This window comes from Arvicola amphibius, chromosome 4 (genome assembly GCF_903992535.2).
Source record: "Arvicola amphibius chromosome 4, mArvAmp1.2, whole genome shotgun sequence".
NCBI lineage: Eukaryota > Metazoa > Chordata > Mammalia > Rodentia > Cricetidae > Arvicola > Arvicola amphibius.
The window spans coordinates 20,118,316-20,136,285 of record NC_052050.1 but is presented as its reverse complement, the minus strand read 5'-3'; the positions used below and the strand labels follow the sequence as shown (position 1 = coordinate 20,136,285).

Here is a 17,970-nt window from a genome sequence, read left to right as displayed (position 1 = left end):
AGAGGTACTGAGTTCAATTCCCAGCTCACAAACATCTCTAGTGGGATCTGATGCCCTCTTCTTGCATAAAGGTGAACATGCCATGCAAATAGAGCACTCATACATAAAATAAATAAATTCTAAAAGAAAAGAAAATTGCATGCCATTCCCTCCAAACAAGTATTAATTATTAATTAATTTGGTTTTTTGAGAAAGGGTCTCTCTGTAGCTTTGGAGCTTGTCCTAGAACTTGCTCTGTAGACCAGGTTGGCCTTGAACTCACAGAGATCTGCTGGCCTCTGCCTCCTGATGCTGGGGTTAAAGGTGTGTGCTACCACCACCTGGCACAGTGAGTGCTCTTAACTGTAGCACTCCAGCCTTTGGGTTTTGGTTTTTCTTTTGGTGTTTTTGAGACAGGGTTTCCCTATGTTGTCCTGGATTTTGTTTGATATGTAGACCAGGCCGGCCTCGAACTCAACAGAGATCCTCCTGCATCTGCCTCTAACAGGAGTGTGCCACCAACGCAGAGTGTCCTATTGCCCATGCTGGCCTTGAACTCATTACATAGCTGATGATGACCTTGAACTTCTGATCCTCCTTTTACTGCCCCCTGTGAGTTGGGATTATAGTCATGGGCCACCTCTCTGGACACAGGTCCTTCTGGGGTGAAACCTGTCAGTCAGGAGGCAGCCTTCAGGAGATTGCAGTATGAACCTGCGATCTCACAGTGAGCATCATGGAAGCCAGGATGTGTAGGGAAGCAGATGTGCAGACACCAAGCCAAACAGAAGAAGATGAGCATCCTGGTCCACTGCTCCTTAATGAAGATTCCATTCAAAACTGGTACGTGGAAGCTGGAGAGACATCTCTGATCAAGAGCAATGGTTGCTCTTCCAGAAATACGTGAGTTCAATTCCCAGCACCCACACGGTGGCTCACAACCATCTGTAAGTGAAGTTTTAATGACTCTGACACCCTCCTCTGGCTTGCATGCAGGCACGAATGAGGTGCACAGACACAGATTTAGGCAAAACACCACACACATAAAATAAAGAAGAAAACACTTTAAAATGTTTCTAAATCAGCCGGGCGATGGTGGCGCACGCCTTTAATCCCAGCACTCGGGAGGCAGAGGCAGGCGGATCTCTGTGAGTTCGAGACCAGCCTGGTCTACAAGAGCTAGTTCCAGGACAGGCTCTAAAGCCACAGAGAAACCCTGTCTCGAAAAACCAAAAAAAAAAAAAAAAAAGTTTCTAAATCGATAGGTGGAGCAGCCTGGTCTGTTAATCACCTTGGGAAATGCTTCCTCCTGCTTCAGAAAATATTTTAATCACAGCCAGGCTTAGTGGCCCATGCCTATTGTCACAGACAGAAGAGACTGGGGCAGGAGGATTGCTATGAGTCCAAGTGCAGTTGGGGTACATAGTTTAAGTGTGTGTGTGTATGTCATGGCAGAGGACCTGGAGAGGACCCAAGTTCAATTCCCAGCACCTACATAGTAACTAACACACAGTCACACAATCATCTGTTACACCAGTTCCATCACCTTCCTCTGACCTCCTTGGACACTCGGCACTCACATACATACATGCACATACATACATGCAGGCAAAATACTCACACATAAAAAATAAGGGCTGGAGAGATGGCTCAGCAGTTAAGAGCACTGGCTGCTCTTCCAGAGGACCCGAGTTCAATTCCCAGCACCCACATGGTGGCTCACAACCATCGATAGTGGGATGTGGTGTCCTCTTCTGGCATAAAGTCATACATATAGATAGAGCACTCAAATACATAAAATAAAATCTTTAAAAAATATAAATAAAAATATGACGGGCGGTGGTGGCATATGCTTGCTTTTAATCCCAGCACTTGGGAAACACAGAAAGGCGGATCTCTGTGAGTTCAAGGCCAGCCTGGCCACAGAGTAAGTTCCAGGACAATCAGAACTATTCTGCAGAGAAACCCTGTCTTGAAATCCCACCAAAAAAAGAACTTTAAAAAATATATATTTTTAAAAATATGTATATTAATATTATATATCTATAATTTTAAAAAGCGAGGACTGTCACATGCATAGTCTAGTGGATAATAGTTGACATCATTGGGTTGAACATTGGAGATAACGTTTGTTTGAGCTTCCTTCACTATTTTCACCTAACAGGTCATTTTGTTCCCCATGACTTTTACTTTTTAATTCATTTATTTAATGGAGATAGGCTCTCTTCACATCACCTCGGTTAGTCTGGAATCGGAAATCCTGTCACAGTCCCCTGAATGTTGAGATTACAGGCGTACAGCCCGCAAAACCGGGCTCAAAACCTGGCTCTGTCTTCCGTGGCAAAAACAGTAAATGTCAGACTGTGTCCCCCTCCTAGTGGTAGAGCAAGGGACTACAACGAAGAAAGCGACGGAGCAGAGCGAGTACAGACTCACGCGTACTTTTTGTCCCTCCCTCCGAGCGCGAGAGACTGAACTCTGTTCCTGTCTGCTGTTGGTGCTGCTAATAAAGCTCGATTCCAAAGAACGCGCTGCCGGATGCGACCTCGACGAGCTTCTTCCGCCAGCTACTTTGACCACCAACCGAGAGGCGTAGGGGAGCCTGGAAGGCGGGACCGGAAGTGAGGCCACCGCTCCGCAGGGTGAAAGGTTAGCGGAAGTGGCCTCCTTTCCTTTCTGCTGGGAACCGGAGGCTCGCTGTCGGTGAGTGGAGGCCTGGAGAGGGTCTTGCAATCCGCCGCCATCGCGGCCCCGGGGTCGGGTGGCTGGGCGCGTTCCGACTCTGAGCCTCTGGCGGCTTCGTGGAGAGTCGCGTCGCTCGAGCAGGACCTGCGGGCGGCGAGGTGGTCTAGCCGGCGGCGAGCGATCTCCAGTCGCGGGCCTTCGATCCGGGCTCGCACACGGAAAGCCGCTTTTTTTAGAACTCTCTGAGCGACTCCTTGTCTTTGTTCCCTGCAGAAATGGGCAAGTTCATGAAACCCGGGAAAGTGGTGCTCGTCCTGGCTGGACGCTACTCCGGACGCAAAGCCGTCATCGTGAAGGTACCGGATCCGCAGGGGTCTTGGCTTGCATGCGGGTGGGATCGGAACTTAAAAATCCCACTGCCTAGCGACAGCCGCTGGGCTCGGCGGCGAAGCTGCGGGTGGGAAATGCATCATAGGCCAGAAGCTATTTAATTGTGGCCGTCGTGTATTGAACATCTTACAGGCGTGAGTAACTCTTGGTAGGGCTAGTCAGTGCCGCAGCTGAGATGCTGTGGCCTGGGAGAGACTGCTTCCACTTGGAACATTCCCTGGGTGTATTTTAGACTTCTGCTGTTGAGGACACTAGCTTCGGCTCCTGCCATTTGTCAGACTGGTCTCGGTCCAGGCTGCTAGCTTTGGAGTCTCGGTTCTAACCTTCATTAGCCTCGTGGACAAGTTGGTAGATGAAATAGATGGCACCTAGCATCCCCTTGAACGGTTTTATTCTGAGGCACGGTTTCTCGGTAGCTCTGGTTGTCCTGGAACTCAACTTTGTAGGCCAGGCTGGCCACGAACTGCTCCCAGGTGCTGGGATTAATTTTATTGTTTTTGTTTCCCCTCACTTAGAACATTGATGACGGCACCTCAGACCGCCCTTACAGCCATGCCTTGGTGGCTGGAATTGACCGCTATCCCCGAAAAGTGACAGCTGCCATGGGCAAGAAGAAAGTTGCCAAGAGATCCAAGATCAAGTCCTTTGTGAAGGTTTATAACTACAACCACCTGATGCCCACAAGGTGAGTCTTCCAAAAAAAACGCAAAAGTGGATTTTCATTTCCGCCATCCTCTTGCCGAGCAGAAGCAAGAACCTGGGTTCCACCTCAGTGCCATTGCCCCGGGGAGGGGAGTGACTCGATTTTATCCTCTCTGTCTTGGAGAATTTGTCTTTTTGTCTCCTGGGTCCTTATTGGGGCAGGGGTGGGGAGGGCTTTTCAAGACACAGTTTCTCTGTGTAGCCCTGGCTGTCCTGGAACTAGCTCTGCAGATCAGATGGGATGGTTTTTTGTTAGCAAAGGGGTGTCCTCCAGTCTGGGATCCTGTGTTCTGAGTCACAGATGTGAGCGTTCTGTCTCAGCATTTGTTCTGAACCACACTGGAACGATGACTTAGTTACTAAGGGTGCTTATTCTTGCCAAGCAAGCTGGGTTTAGTTTCGAGAACCCATCCGTGTTACATGGTTCAATGCTGCCTATCCTCCAGCTGTAGGAGATCAGACATCCTTTTCTGAACTCCAAGGAACCTGTGCTCACCTGTGCACAGGTGTACATAATCAGAAATCTTTCCACACTTTAAACGCTTCACACTTAGGAGGGAGGCAGGTCTCTTTAAGTTCTAGGCTGGGCAGGGCTGTAGAGTGAGGTTTATTATTACTATTTTTTTAATCTTTTTGTGTATATAGATGTTTTGCGTGTGCGCATCAAGTAGGTAGTAAGAATTGAACCTAGGTTCTCTGGAATAAGCAGTCAGTGCTTTTAAACACTGAACCATTTTCTAGGTGCCCCCCCATAAATAATTTCTTTGCAGCCAAGGTGGTGGTGCAGTTATGATCCTAGCTCTTGACAGCTGAGGCTGGGAGAGCTTTAAGCTGTAAGCCAGCCAGAGCTATATAGTTAGTGTTGGTTGAGAAGCCGGTTTCTGTTACTTTTAAAATGTTTATTCTGTATACAATCTTCTGTCTGTGGATGCCTGAAGGCCAGAAGAGGGCACCAGACCCCATTACAGATGGTTGTGAGCCACCATGTGGGCTGGGAATTGAACTCAGGACCTTTGGAAGAGCAGGCAATGCTCTTAACCTCTGAAGCATCTCTCCAGCCCAAGTTTCCTGATGTCTTTAGGGTCTCCTCGTTTGCTCGGCTCAGGCTAGTCCAGGATCTCACCTCAGCCTCTGGGGTGCTGGGTTTATAGATATGCACCTGTGCGCCACACCTGGCTGAGGAAAATCCAGAGGGAGAGGTCGCCAGCTGGTGTATTCACAAGGTAAAATGATGACTCGCTTACAAGGAGTTTCCAGGCAGTAAACAAAGCGACATTTCCCAGTGTTTGAGACCATGGAGGTGGCCTTGTTGAGATGAGGGTTTCCGAGGAATTGCCTGAAGAAGCTCAGCTCTAGTGGGTGCTCCTCACTGTTTCACTGAGGCTGCTGGATACTGACCACCCCAGATCCCCTCAAGGGCTAGGATGAGAGGTTCTCGAGCTAATCCTGTCTCTGCTCCATTGCCACAGGTACTCTGTGGACATCCCCCTGGACAAAACTGTTGTCAACAAGGATGTCTTTAGGGACCCAGCCCTGAAACGCAAGGCAAGGCGGGAAGCCAAGGTCAAATTTGAGGAACGGTAAGTAGGTCCTATGTTTGTTGAACAGTTTTACTGTTTCCTGTGAAAGAATTTTTCTGTTCCATTTTTTCATATGTCTTTTTTATTTCTTTCTAGATACAAGACAGGGAAGAACAAATGGTTTTTCCAGAAGCTTCGCTTTTAGATATATTTTTGTTTGCATCATTAAAAGTTTAAAAAACAAAACCTTGTGTCTGCCTGCTGCATGGGTATCTAAAAGGGAGACCAAGGGATAAGAGACATTGGAAAGGGGGAAGTAGGGAAATGAAACGGGTGTGCTTTTGTGAGTCTTGAACTTTGTGACCCTCTGACGGATTGACAGCCTCCTTGAAGAAAATGGCACTTACTGAACCTTTGCCCGGATGTTGCTCCTGACATTTCTAATACGGTACAGAACTGCTCTGTATTCTGTCAGAACTGAAGGGTGAGGCTCAGCCTGCCTCCCATTAGGAACCTCACCCTGGTAGTAACCTTGACTACACCGCGGGAAAAGTGAAGCAGAAATGTAAAATGAGGACATAGTAGCTGCCTTTAATCCGTGGGTTGTCTCTGAGTTCAAGGCCATCCTGTTCAGTTTAGTGAGTTCAGGAACAGCCAGGGCAGCAGTAGGCTCCCACACCCCCCCCCCAAGGAATGTAGACTATTGTATAGTATTAGGGCAGGTAGTTCTGAGGTTGAGGCCAGTCAGTATTACTTAGTGACACCATCTCGAAAAAGGGAGATCTGGTTCCAGAGTGCTAATAGAAAAAAACTGGTGTCTCAACACAGATCCAGTGTGATGTGGTTTGATTTTTCAAGACAGGGTCTTTTTGTAGCTTGGAGCCTGTCCTGGAACTAGCTCTGGTAGACCAGGCTGACCTTGAACTCAGAGATCTGCCTGCCTCTGCTGAAGTGCTGGGATTAAAGACATGCACCACCATCTGTCAATGTTAGCCATCTTGGGAACAATCCTGGAGCTGGATGGAAGGTCAAGCAGTTGTGAACTCCCTTCTCTTAGGACTAGGGTTTCCCAGCACCTACATGTCATACACAGACCCACACAAGTCTCAAAAATAAAGGAGGGTGAGGCAGAGTCCAGGCTGCTCTACAGTGAATTCCCAGACAACCAGTGCTGTACAGCCAACCCTGTCAAAAAAAATAGGGGGCGGGTGGCAAGGGTTTAGTGGGTAAAGGGCTGCTGCAGCCAAACCAAAGACAACTAATTCCCCAGGACCCACGTGATACCAGTTCCTAAGAGTCCTATCACCACCGTACCTTCCCAATGGTATGTGGGTGCCCTGCCCACACAATGTAATTTTAAAAATAACATGGCTCAGCAGTTAAGAGCACTGGCTGCTCTTCCAGAGGACTTAGGTTCAATTCCCAGCACCCACATGGCAACTCACACCTGTCTGTAACTCCTGTTCCAGGGGATCTAATGCTCTCACATAGACATGCAAGCAGACTAACAATATACTTTAAGTAAAAATAAAGTCGAGCTGGGCAGCGGTGGGACACGCCTTCAATCCCAGCACTTGAGAGGCAGAGGCAGGCAGATCTTTGTGAGTTCGAGGCCAGCCTGGTCTAGAAGGACAGGTTCCAAAGTTACAGAGAACCCCTGTCTCAAAAAACAAAAACAAATCCTACTGGCGAGATGTTTCAGGGATTAAGAGCACTGGCTATTCTTCAAGAGGCCCTGAGTTCAATTTCCAGCAGCCGCATGGTAGCTCACAGCCATCGATAATGAGATTTGGTTCCCTCGTCTGGCCTGCAGGCACACATCCAGACAACACTACACATGATATTTTTTAAAAAGTAAAATCAGCCGGGTGGTGGTGGTGGTGCACGCCTTTAATCCCAGCACTCTGGAGGCAGAGGCAGGCGGATCTCTGAGTTCGAGGCCAGCCTGGTCTACAAGAGCTAGTTCCAGGACAGGCTCTAGAAACTACAGGGAAACCCTGTCTCGAAAAAAACAAAAAACAAAAAAAAAAAGTAAAATCTGGGCTGGGCAATGGAATAGTGGTGCACGCCTTTAATCCCAGCACTCGGGAGGCAGAGGTGAGTCTGTGAGTTTGAGACCAGCCTGGTCTACAAGGCTAGTTCCAGGCACCAAAGGTAGAGAAACCCTGTCTCGAAAAAAAAAAAAAAAGTAAAATCTGCTGGATATGCTATCATGTGTCTTTATAATCTCAGCATTTTTTTTAAAATTTTATGTGCAGTGGTGTTTAGCCCGCATGTATGTATGTCTGTGCGAGGGTGCCAGATCCTCTGGAATTGGAGTTACAGTCATGAGCTGCCATGTGGGTGCTGGGGAATTGAACCTGGGTTCTCTGGAACAACAAACAGCCAGTACTCTTAACCACTGAGCCATTTCTCCAGCACCATAATCAGCATTTTGGAAACAAACACAGTTCAAAGCCAGCTAGACCTACGTACTGAGAGCCTGTCTGTCTTAAAATATAAGAAAGAGGTTGGGGGAAATCCTACCGACTAGTTAAAGCCAGAATTGACTGCCTGGGAAGATCAGTTGGGGTCAGTACTTCCTGTGTGTCCCCCTAGAGCATACAAGATTTGCAAGGCTCCTCCCAAGGGTGGGGCTGTGTGCTGGGAGGCGGGAATTCACAGAAACGAAAGTGGAAGCAAGTTTACCAGCAGAAGTGGCCGGAGTTTGTTTCAGACACTTCTGGGGGCTCTAAGGCCCAAACAAGAGTTTAGTCCTCCAGGGCCCTCCACCTTGTGCCTTGTTAGGAAGCCTCAGCTTTTGCCAACCAGGTGTGAGCCATGTCTACGACCTTCCAGAATGTAAGTAAGGAAGCTTGAGTGGTGCGAGTGTGTGAGGGGGAATACAGAGTGCTCTAGGCTGAGAACCTGCTCAGCTCACGCCTGCTGAAGGGCTGGAGGGAAGCCGAGAACTGGGGTCACCTTAGGCTCTCGAGCTGGTCATTTTACATACTGCCTCAAACACCAGGACTCAACACCCGCAGGTCAGGACCTTGATAATTCTGTGTGGACACGTTTTAATTCTGTGTGAATACATGTTACGAATTTGGTAGATACTTTGTTGTTAGTCAATGTGTTATGTACCTGCTCTAATGGGAAATAATGCCCTGAGGTATCTCCCAGCCCCAGACGCCTCCCCTCAGATTTTCATATTGACCTATTGGTCCTCTCTGGGACAGGTGGTCTCCTCCCTCTGACTCAGGCCACCTCTGAGCAGCTAGGTGGAGCTGCAAAGTCCGTCTGCCAACAGCCAGTGAGGTCGCTGGAGCAAGCACAGATTCTACAGTGGGCAGCCACCGCCAAGGAAGGATCCAGTGCAGCTTGTCCTCCTGGCTTTTCCACTCCCCCTTCTCATTAGTTCTTTTGCTTGGAAAGCTTTCATTTGCCTCTCGGGTATAATAAGAAAAACCACAGGCTCCAGGAACAAACCTAGCTTCGAATCCTAGTTTCTTCAGATTATGTCCCGTACCCACCATTAGCCTTCCTAGGGTTTACAGTCTAATCTCCGCGTCCTCACTTACTATGTAGGGACACTAATCTTCACAGGGGTGCCTATAGGGAGGGATAGGGAGATAGCTGGTCTGTAAACTGCTTATCTCGCGAGCACGAGAAGGAATTCGGGTCTCAGAACCCAGGTAAATTGAATGTAGTGACATGTGCTTATAATCCCAGCAGTGGGGAGAAAGAGACAGACACACCCCTGGGGTTTGTCGGTGAGCCACCCTGGCCTACTGGGCAGCTCCAGACCAGTGAGAGGCTCTATCTTTAAAAGTAAGGCAGAAGCCTGGAGAGATGGCTCAGCAGTTAGACTGTGTATTGCTCCTGCAGAGAACCTGGCTTCAGTTGCCACCACCAGCATGTGGACTTAGAACCATCCATAACTCCAATTCCAGGGGATCCAGTGCCCTCTTCTGGCCTCTCCAGGCACCAGGCATGCACGCGATGCAGTGACATATTTGCAAGCAAAACATCTGCACATACACACAAATGTGTGTGTGTTTATTTATTCGTTCGTTTGTTTGTTTGGTTGGTTTTGGTTTTTCGAGACAGGGTTTCTTTGTGTCACAGCCCTAGCTGTCCTGGAACTAGCTCTTGTAGACCAGGCTAGCCTCGAACTCACAGAGATCTGCCTGTCTCTGCCTCCCCTATGGTGCTAGGATTAAAGGCGTGCACTACCACCACCGGGCCTTATGTGTATTTTTTTAAATCCTGAGAACTGCACTACAGAGATGGCTTAATGGTTAAGACCAGTACTAGAGGACACCAGGATTTGACTCCTAACACACGCACATGGAGGCTAACAACCTTCTGTGACTCCAGTTCTAGGGCATCTGGCACCCCCCCCCCCCCCGCCTCCTTGGACCCTGCATGTAGGCAAAACACCCATCCATACCCATTGAATCCTGGGAGCTAAACTTAGGTCCTCTGCAAGAACAGTTAGTGCTCATAACTACTGAGCCACCTCTCCAGCCCATTATATTTTCAAACATTATATGGGTGTCTTAGCTGTACGTATGTCTATGTACCACTTGCATGCCCGATGCTTGTGGAGGACAGAAAGGGGATTAGATCACCTGAATCTGGAGTTACAGATGGTTGAGTCACCGTATGAGTGCTGGGAATTAATTGAACCTGTGCCCCCTACAAGATCAGACAGTGCTCTTAACTGCTGAGACATGTCTCCAGCCCAAGATTTATTTATCATATTTTATTTGTATGAGTTTCTTACCTGCCTGTGTGTGTGTGCACTATGTGCATAACTGGTACCCTCAGGGGTCATAAGAGGATGCTGGATCCCCTCAGGGAAATTAAGGATGGTTGTGAGTCAACACGTGGGTGCTAGGAACCAAACCTGAGTTCTCTGTGGAATCAGCAGGTGCTTTTTTCTTTGTCCATTTGTGTTGTCAAGATAAAGTTCCTTTGTGTATCCCTGGCTGTCCTAGAAATAGCTCTGTAGACAAGACCGGCCTTAAACTCACCGAGATCTGCCTCCCTCTGCCTCCTGAGTTCTGGGATTAAAGGTGTCTGGCCAGCAAGTGCTTCTAACTGCTGAGCCATCTCTCCAGCCCTGCCAATAATGCATCTTTTAATCACTACATAGTCTTCATTACTGTTGTTCTGTGTGTGTGTGCCTGCCTGTGTGTGTGTGTGCCTGCCTGTGTGTGTGTGTGCCCGCCCTGTGTGTGTGAGCACATTTGCCATGGTGAACATGTGGCAGTCACAGGATAACTTTCAGGAAATTCTCTCCTCCCACCATTGATCTGGAGTCAAGTTCAAGTCATCAGTCTTGTGTGTCAAGTGTTCTTTTTTTAAAAAAAAAATGTTTTATTTATTTATTATGTATACAATGTTCTGTGTGTATGCCTGCAGGCCAGAAGAGGGCACCAGACCCCACTACAGATGGTTGTGAGCCACCATGTGGTTGCTGGGAATTGAACTCAGGACCTTTGGAAGAGCAGGCAATGCTCTTAACCTCTGAGCCATCTCTCCAGCCCCTCAAGTGTTCTTATGACTAAGCCATCTCATCAGTCATGCCCTTCCACCCCCCTTTTAGTGTAATGCCATTTACCCCACAGGCAGGGAAATGGGTCAGCGGCCAATGAGGACCTACTAAGTGCCAGGTACAGTGGGACCCTGTCATCCAAGTATCACAAAATCACCTCCTAGGCTGGGGGTGTAGCTCAGGGATAGAGCTTGTGTTTACCATTTATAAGTCCCTGTCTCTATCCCCAACACTGTGGTGGGGACTGGCAGATCACAGATGTTTGGCAACTTGTGGGCAACTTGGATTAGGCAATTAAAAACAGTTCTGCTTATCATAAAGAAGTATCAGAAGTAGATACGTCCTCGACTGCCAACGGTCCAGCTCCACAATAGTGTTAAAATGATACACATTCAGTGGGAAGTGTCTTCTGTTTGAAGTTTTTGTTTGAAGCAAGGTCTCCCTAGTAGCATTGGCTGGCTGGGAAGTTACAATGTAGACCAGGCTGGCCTCAAACTCACAGATCTACTGCCTCTTCCTCTCCAAAACTGGGGTTAAAGTTGTGCTTGACCACGCCTAGCCAGGTAGTGCTCTTTGGATTTTGACCTCTTCTGGTTGTGATTAATGTTATCTCTGCTTATGACAGGGAGGCATGTGGATGACCGCTGGGACCATGCAATGCAGAGTACTTTCCGTTGTGTTTCTATCTGCTTAATTCCTATTTATTTATTGGGACGGGGTCTGGATATGGAACACAAGCTGACCTCAAATTCTGTTTTCCTACTGCAGCCTCCCTAGTGCTGAGATATAGGATATAGTCTTTCACCACCACATCTGGATTATTCAATACATCTCTTTTCTTTCCTCCCTCCCTCTCTCCCTCCCTCCCTCCCTCCCTTCCTTTTTTCCTTTCTCTCTCTCTCTCTCTCTCTCTCTCTCTCTCTCTCTCTCTCTCTCTCTCTCTCTCTCTCTCTCTCTCTCTCGCGACAGGTTTCTTTGCGTATTCCTGGCTGTCCTGGAACTTGCTCTGTAGACTAGGTTAGTCTTAAACTCATAGCTGCCTGCCTTTGCCTCTGGAGAGCTGAGAGTAAAGTGTGCGCTCTGTAGACCAGGCTGGCCTCAAACTCACGGAGATACGCCTCACTACCGCCTGGTTCGATGCATTGCCTCAAAGTATAATTTGCATTTTGTTTTTCTCAAATATCTTGTCTTTCCTTCTGATGAAGCAAGCTCCTTACATGGGCTTTGGTGGCAAATCTTAGTCAGGAGCGGGGTTTCAGTCCTTCCAGACTGCGGGAAATTGAGGCTCTGCATGGGGTGGTGCACGCAGCTTCGCAGAGAATTTGCAAAGCACATGACTCTAGAAGACACTTCAGAAATGGCCCTAGTAGCAGTGGCCCCTACTATGTTCCAAATGGCAAACTTCTTAATGGCCTTGTTGTTGTGCCTCCTGTGAGGGCAGCAAATCAGCTGCAGGTGACTGTGGCCCTTTTTGGCCCTAGTGTTGTGTCTCCTGTTTTAGGCCATCCCCAAAAGTTAATGCATTCTTGGATTACAGTATTTTCAGCCCACCATGGGCTCATCCCATCGTGAGCAGGGAACATCTGTGGGAAGATTAGTGTTGCAGCATCATTTATAACAGGAGGAAAAGGGCAAGAACCTGGTACAGTCCTGTAATTCCAGAACTCTGGAGGCTAAGGCAGGAAGATCACCTTGAGTTTAGGGTAAGTTGTATTAAATAGAGACCTTGTGTCCAAAACACGAAAAGAAAAATGTACATGTCCAATAATAGATTAGGTTTAAAAAGATGATAAAATGTTTTGCATAGGAGGGGGTCAGTGAGCAAGGTACTTGCTATGCAAGCACGAGGACCTGAGCTTGAACCCCTGAAACCCAGGAAAAGCTGGGCACAGATTCTTGCATCTATAATCCCAGTGCTTCAGTGGTAAGATGGTAGACAGAGACAGGAAAGTCCCAGAAGTCTAGGGCTAGCCTGGTACATACAGCGGCAATACCTGAGAGACCCTGCCTCAAACACGGTAGAAGACAAGACTAACATCTGAGTTTGTTCTCAGACTTCCATTTGTCACACACACACACACACAGAGAGAGAGAGAGAGAGAGAGAGAGAGAGAGAGAGAGAGAGAGAGAGAGAGAGAGAGAGAGGGAGGCTAATGCATGCATATGAATCCACACACCAGATCAGCAGATCAGCTCCCACCATACTGGGTGGCGTTGAAGCAAGAGAATCTGGATGTGTTTACTCATGCCAAAGTTCCTAGCCCAGTTCATCCTGCCATTCTGCCATCACTGCCACAGGGTTTGGTATCTTTTTTCTTTTTCTTTTCTTTTCTTTTTTTTTTTTTTTTTAGGATCTCATTATGTAGCCCCAGCTGTTTGTCCTGGAACTCGCTCTGTAGACCAGGCTGGCCTCAGACTCAGAGAGTCACCCGCCTTTGCCTCCCGAGTGCTGGGATTAAAGGCGTGCGCCACTGCTGCCACTGCCACCTAGCAAATATTTCAAGTATGTTTCCCCCGAGCTATCTTTTTCAAATAAACATCTAGAATTCTAATTTCTCTTAAAAATAGGAAGATAACCAGCAGTGTGCACCTTTAATCTCAGCACTGGGGAGGCAGAGGCAGGTAGATCTCTGAGTTTGAGGCCAGCCTAGTCTATAGAGTGAGTTCCGTTCCAGGACAGCCAAGGCTACACAGAGAAACCCTGTCTCAGAAAACAAACAAACAAGAATAGGAATATATAGGCTATTGGAACCACATCTCCAGGAGGAAAAATGAACTCAAGCACTCCTTATCACCCCACATTGGTCTTGACTCGCCGATGTCATCTAACCGACCCCGTAACTGCACTGAGTTTGCAACCTCTGATTCAGAGATGGAAACAGGGACCTAGTCCACCATTCCTACGCCAGTACAATGCGGTCAAGCTCTAGTTTTCCTCGGCTCGAAACAGCAAACTCCCACAGACTGTCCTCAGCACCACCTGTCCCTGCTCGCTCCCTGCCACTCGCTCCATTTCGTCCATCACACATTCACTGAACCTGTTTCGTTCCAGAGACTTCTCTAGACATTTGGGATGCAGACAGGAGTTGGGCAGGGTTGGCCCGTCCCAAGCAAGGACGGCCTTCTCTGGGCCAGTCTTGTCAGGTTTCCTGATCACCACCCGAACTCTGCCAGCCAGCGGCTGTGCTTTCCCACAAACAAAGGTGCATTCATTCCTTCCCGTGTCGCCTTTCTGTCTATTCTGTTGGTGTTCCCTTTGGACTCCCTCCAGCTCACACCAGCCTGAAAGGCTGCTCGGCGGGCGGAAAGAGGACAAGACGGGAGGTGTGCAAGTTACTTCTCCACGGGGACCTAGTCTGCCTGGCCAAGGGACGTCAGATGAATCCTTTAACCTTTACAGTCTCCTCATCTATAAAATGAGGACGAGAAGGCATCCCCAAGTGTTTGAACAAGAATTGAATGATAGGGTCAATTTGAGAGGTTTGGTTTATTGGTGGGGTAGCTTAGGTCTGCAATCCTTGAACTCCGGAGGCTGAAGGGGTGGGGGGAATTGCCATGAGTTTGAGGCCTGCCTCAGCCATGTGGTGTGTAGTAGTCCAGTGAGGACCATATACTACTACTCTGCCGCACGACAGCCGAAGGAGGGGCTGGCGATGTAGCTTAGCGGGGTAGAATGCCTGCTTTCAGTAGTCCTGAGTTCAATCCCGCGCACTGCCTAAACCAGGTCATCCATGGCCTCATAAAAAAGCATAAGGCGGGCTGGAGAGGTGGCTCAGAGGTTAAGAGCACTGACTGCTCTTCCAGAGGTCCTGAGTTCAATTCCCAGCAACCACATGGTGGCTTGCAGCTACCTATAATGAGATCTGGTGCCCTCTTCTGGCATGCAGGCAGACATGGAAGGAATGTTGTATACATAATAAATAAATAAATCTTTAAAAAAAAGAGTATGCTATACCAGGTGTGGTGGCTCAGGCCTTCAATACCAGCATCTGGGAGGCAGAGGCAGGTGGGTCTCTGTGAGTTCGAAGCCAGCCTGGTCTACAGAATGAGTTCTAGGACAGTCAGGGATACACAGAGAGACCCTGTTTTGAACACACACACACACACACACACACACACACACACACACACAGAGGAGGAGAAGGGGTGGGGAAAGAAGCAAGAAAAAGAGGGTAAAGAGCCGGGCGGTGGTGGCGCACGCCTTTAATCCCAGCACTCGGGAGGCAGAGGCAGGCGGATCTCTGTGAGTTCGAGACCAGCCTGGTCTACAAGAGCTAGTTCCAGGACAGGCTCCAAAGCCACAGAGAAACCCTGTCTCGAAAAACCAAAAAAAAAAAAAAAAAAAAAGAAAGAAAAAGAGGGTAAAGGTGCTTGCCAGGCAACCCGAGCTTAACCCTCAGAATGGCCCACAGGGAGAGGGGAAAGAACTGACTCCACAAACTGGTCCTCAGGCCTCCAACATGCATGCTCGCACTGATAAATGTAGAAGGAAAGTAAACAGATCTAGCTCAGTGACAGTGTGTACCTTGAATGCCTGAGGACCAGGGTTCAAGCCCCAGAACAACCAGAAGTTAGCAAACAGTGGTATGACGGTTTTCTACCTTGAGCCCTGGCTCCTTCTAGAGGATTCAGTTGCTTTCATCTTTGCATTGGGATTATCTTTCCTCTAAATTCCTGCTGCCCTTCCCAGTCAGCCACATCTACCTCCTCCTCGGGTTTCTCTGTGTAGTCCTGGTTGTCCTGGAACTCGCTCTGTAGACCAGGCTGGCCTCGAACTCACAGAGATCTGCCTGCCTCTGCCTCCCGAGTGCTGGGATTAAATGGTTGCCTTCTTGTTTCCTTCTGCTCCAACAGGTCCTCTGCCAACTTCAGGAGGAACAATCCAGGCTCAAGGTGAAGCTGCAGGAGCTGCAACAGCTGAAAAGGGGGCTCGTGAACTATCCCAGAGATGAGGTTAGATGGGAAATGAGGTATTCCTGGTAGAAAAGGGCTGGTCAGGGGCTGGAGAGATGGCTCAGTGGTTAAGAGCACTTTGGCGCTCTTGCAGAGGACATAGGTTCGGTTCCTGGCACCTACTGGGGCAGCTCACAACTGCTATAACTCCAGGTGCAGGGGATACAACGCCCCCTTCTGGCCTTCATGGGTACCTGGACATACACAGATACACATGTATACATGCAACCACCATTTCTTCCTTGCTGTGTGACATCAAGCATGCTGACTGAGCCCTCTGCATCTCAGTTTTCACATCTGTGAGGTGAGGCTACCTACCACCAAGAGCTTGTATGAAAAGTGGCGCATAGGGCCGGGCGGTGGTAGTGCATGCCTTTAATCCCAGAACTCAGGAGGCAGAGGCAGGAGGATCTCTGTGAGTTCGAGGCCAGCCTGGTCTACAAGAGCTAGCTCCAGGACAGCCAGGAATGTTACACAGAGAAACCTGTCTTGAAAAATGGCCCATGTCTTCAGTCCCATCACTCTGAGGGATGGGGGTGGGGGACGACACAGGGCAGGCCAGCCTCATCTGCAGAGCTAGTTCCAGGACAGCCAAGCCTACACAAAGAAACACTGTCTCGAAAAACCAACAGAAAAAAAAGAAAAGAAAAAAAGAAAAAGCCGGTATGACCTGTTATCACACAGTCCAGCTCTTCAGTGAAGACATTCTGCACTGAGCATCCATCAAACAGAACTGGGGGACACATTTTGCTCAGAAGGGAGTGGTGGGGACATATCCTAGTCTTGAAGGTTATTAACTTACCTCTTTCTCCCAACCTCCAGATCCCATTCCCAGTGCCTGAAGTCCCCTTGGTATTCCAAGGCCGCACACAGCAGGGCAGGCAAGCACCCAAGTTTATGATTTCTAACTTGGAGATCTGCTGCCCTCTGCCTGAAGGTTCTGCTCTGGTCACCTTTGATGACCCCAAAGGTTAGCCTCTGGAGGGAGGGAAGCTCCTGAGGGAGGTCAGAAGGTTTCCCAGGACTGACCCTGCCATTGCCCTCTCCCCCGCCCCCCAGTGGCTGATAAGTTGATACAACAGAAGGAACATAAAATTGACATAGAAGACTGCCGGCTGTGGGTGCAGATCCAGCCCTTGGAGCTGCCTGTGGTGACCAACATCCAGGTGACAGAATGGCAGGGTCCTTTCCCATGCAGTAGGTGGGCTTCAGAAGCTGGGTTCTATGGATGAGCTGGCCACCTGCTCTGTCTCCCGCTAGGTGTCCAGCCAGCCAGATAACCACAGGGTGCTAGTCAGTGGCTTTCCTGCTGGACTTAAGCTGAGTGAGGAGGAGCTGCTGGACAAGTTGGAGATCTTCTTTGGCAAGGCCAAGAATGGAGGTGGGGATGTGGAGACCCGGGAGATGCTGCAAGGGACTGTCATGCTAGGTTTTGCCGATGAGAAAGGTAAGGGTGCTGCAGGGGAGGTTAGGGGGTCAGGGTGGGTGAGGCTGGGAAAGGCAAGGCCTTGATGCCAAAGGTCACCTTCCCTGTTCCTCACAGTGGCCCAGCACCTATGCCAGATTGGCCAGTTCATGGTGCCACTGGGCAAGCAGCAGGCCCCTCTGAGAGTCTCTCCCTATGTGAGTGGGGAGATCCAGAAAGCCGGGGTAAGTGGTGGATGGGGCCTGGGAAGCGTCTACCTGCCAAACACCTGCCTGGGGAGGTTTCAGGGCCCCCAAACCTCACTGGCCTACACAGCAACCTTCCTGGGCTCCCAGACCCATCTCATGTTTTCATGGGGTACTCCTTGTCCTAACCCCTGCGCCGCATTGTCCTGTATTCAAATGAGCCCTTGCCATTTCTTCTCATAGATCAAATTCCAGCAAGCACTTCACTCGGTGCTGGTGAGGAATATTCCCGACATCCTGGATGCCCAAGAACTGCATGACATCCTGGAGATTCACTTCCAGAAGCCTACCCGTGGGGGCGGGGAGGTCGAGGCCCTCACAGTTGTGCCCCCAGGGCAGCAGGGACTGGCTGTCTTCTCTTCTGAGTCAAGCTAGGACTGCATGAGTGACCACCTGCTAGGGACTGGATTCACATACTGCCTAAAGCTACCAAGAACAGTCAAAGTACCAACCCAGTGTGCTGGTCTTCCTTATGTCAGGACAGCAGACTCCGTATGTGGAAGGGGGTCACAGGAGGGCAGAACCCAG

The 17,970-nt window shown here is 49.1% G+C and overlaps 2 protein-coding genes across 2 annotated transcripts; both read left to right on the top strand.

Moving 5' to 3' along the window:
* Positions 1-2,604: 2,604 nt before the first annotated feature.
* On the top strand, positions 2,605-5,494 carry Rpl27 (ribosomal protein L27). The gene is made up of 5 exons (XM_038327053.1): positions 2,605-2,682; positions 2,938-3,020; positions 3,570-3,739; positions 5,226-5,336; positions 5,433-5,494. Exons 2-5 carry the CDS (start codon positions 2,940-2,942, stop codon positions 5,479-5,481), a joined length of 411 nt encoding a protein of 136 aa, XP_038182981.1. The 5' UTR covers positions 2,605-2,682; positions 2,938-2,939; the 3' UTR covers positions 5,482-5,494.
* A 2,449-nt stretch (positions 5,495-7,943) lies between these two features.
* Ifi35 (interferon induced protein 35) lies at positions 7,944-17,893 on the top strand. The gene is made up of 7 exons (XM_038327767.2): positions 7,944-8,117; positions 15,673-15,771; positions 16,594-16,741; positions 16,831-16,937; positions 17,032-17,218; positions 17,315-17,421; positions 17,626-17,893. Exons 1-7 carry the CDS (start codon positions 8,097-8,099, stop codon positions 17,815-17,817), a joined length of 861 nt encoding a protein of 286 aa, XP_038183695.1. The 5' UTR covers positions 7,944-8,096; the 3' UTR covers positions 17,818-17,893.
* Positions 17,894-17,970: the final 77 nt, after the last annotated feature.

Bases quoted from the DNA above. Each gene is read 5' to 3' on its own strand.
- Ifi35 (XM_038327767.2), top strand. From the start codon at position 8,097: ATGTCTACGACCTTCCAGAAT. The intron at 16,742-16,830 runs GTTAGCCTCTGG...CCCGCCCCCCAG, and splicing joins CACCTTTGATGACCCCAAAG to TGGCTGATAAGTTGATACAA. The intron at 16,938-17,031 runs GTGACAGAATGG...GTCTCCCGCTAG, and splicing joins CTGTGGTGACCAACATCCAG to GTGTCCAGCCAGCCAGATAA.
- Rpl27 (XM_038327053.1), top strand. From the start codon at position 2,940: ATGGGCAAGTTCATGAAACCCGGGAAAGTGGTGCTCGTCCTGGCTGGA. The intron at 3,021-3,569 runs GTACCGGATCCG...CCCCTCACTTAG, and splicing joins GCAAAGCCGTCATCGTGAAG to AACATTGATGACGGCACCTC. The intron at 3,740-5,225 runs GTGAGTCTTCCA...CCATTGCCACAG, and splicing joins AACCACCTGATGCCCACAAG to GTACTCTGTGGACATCCCCC.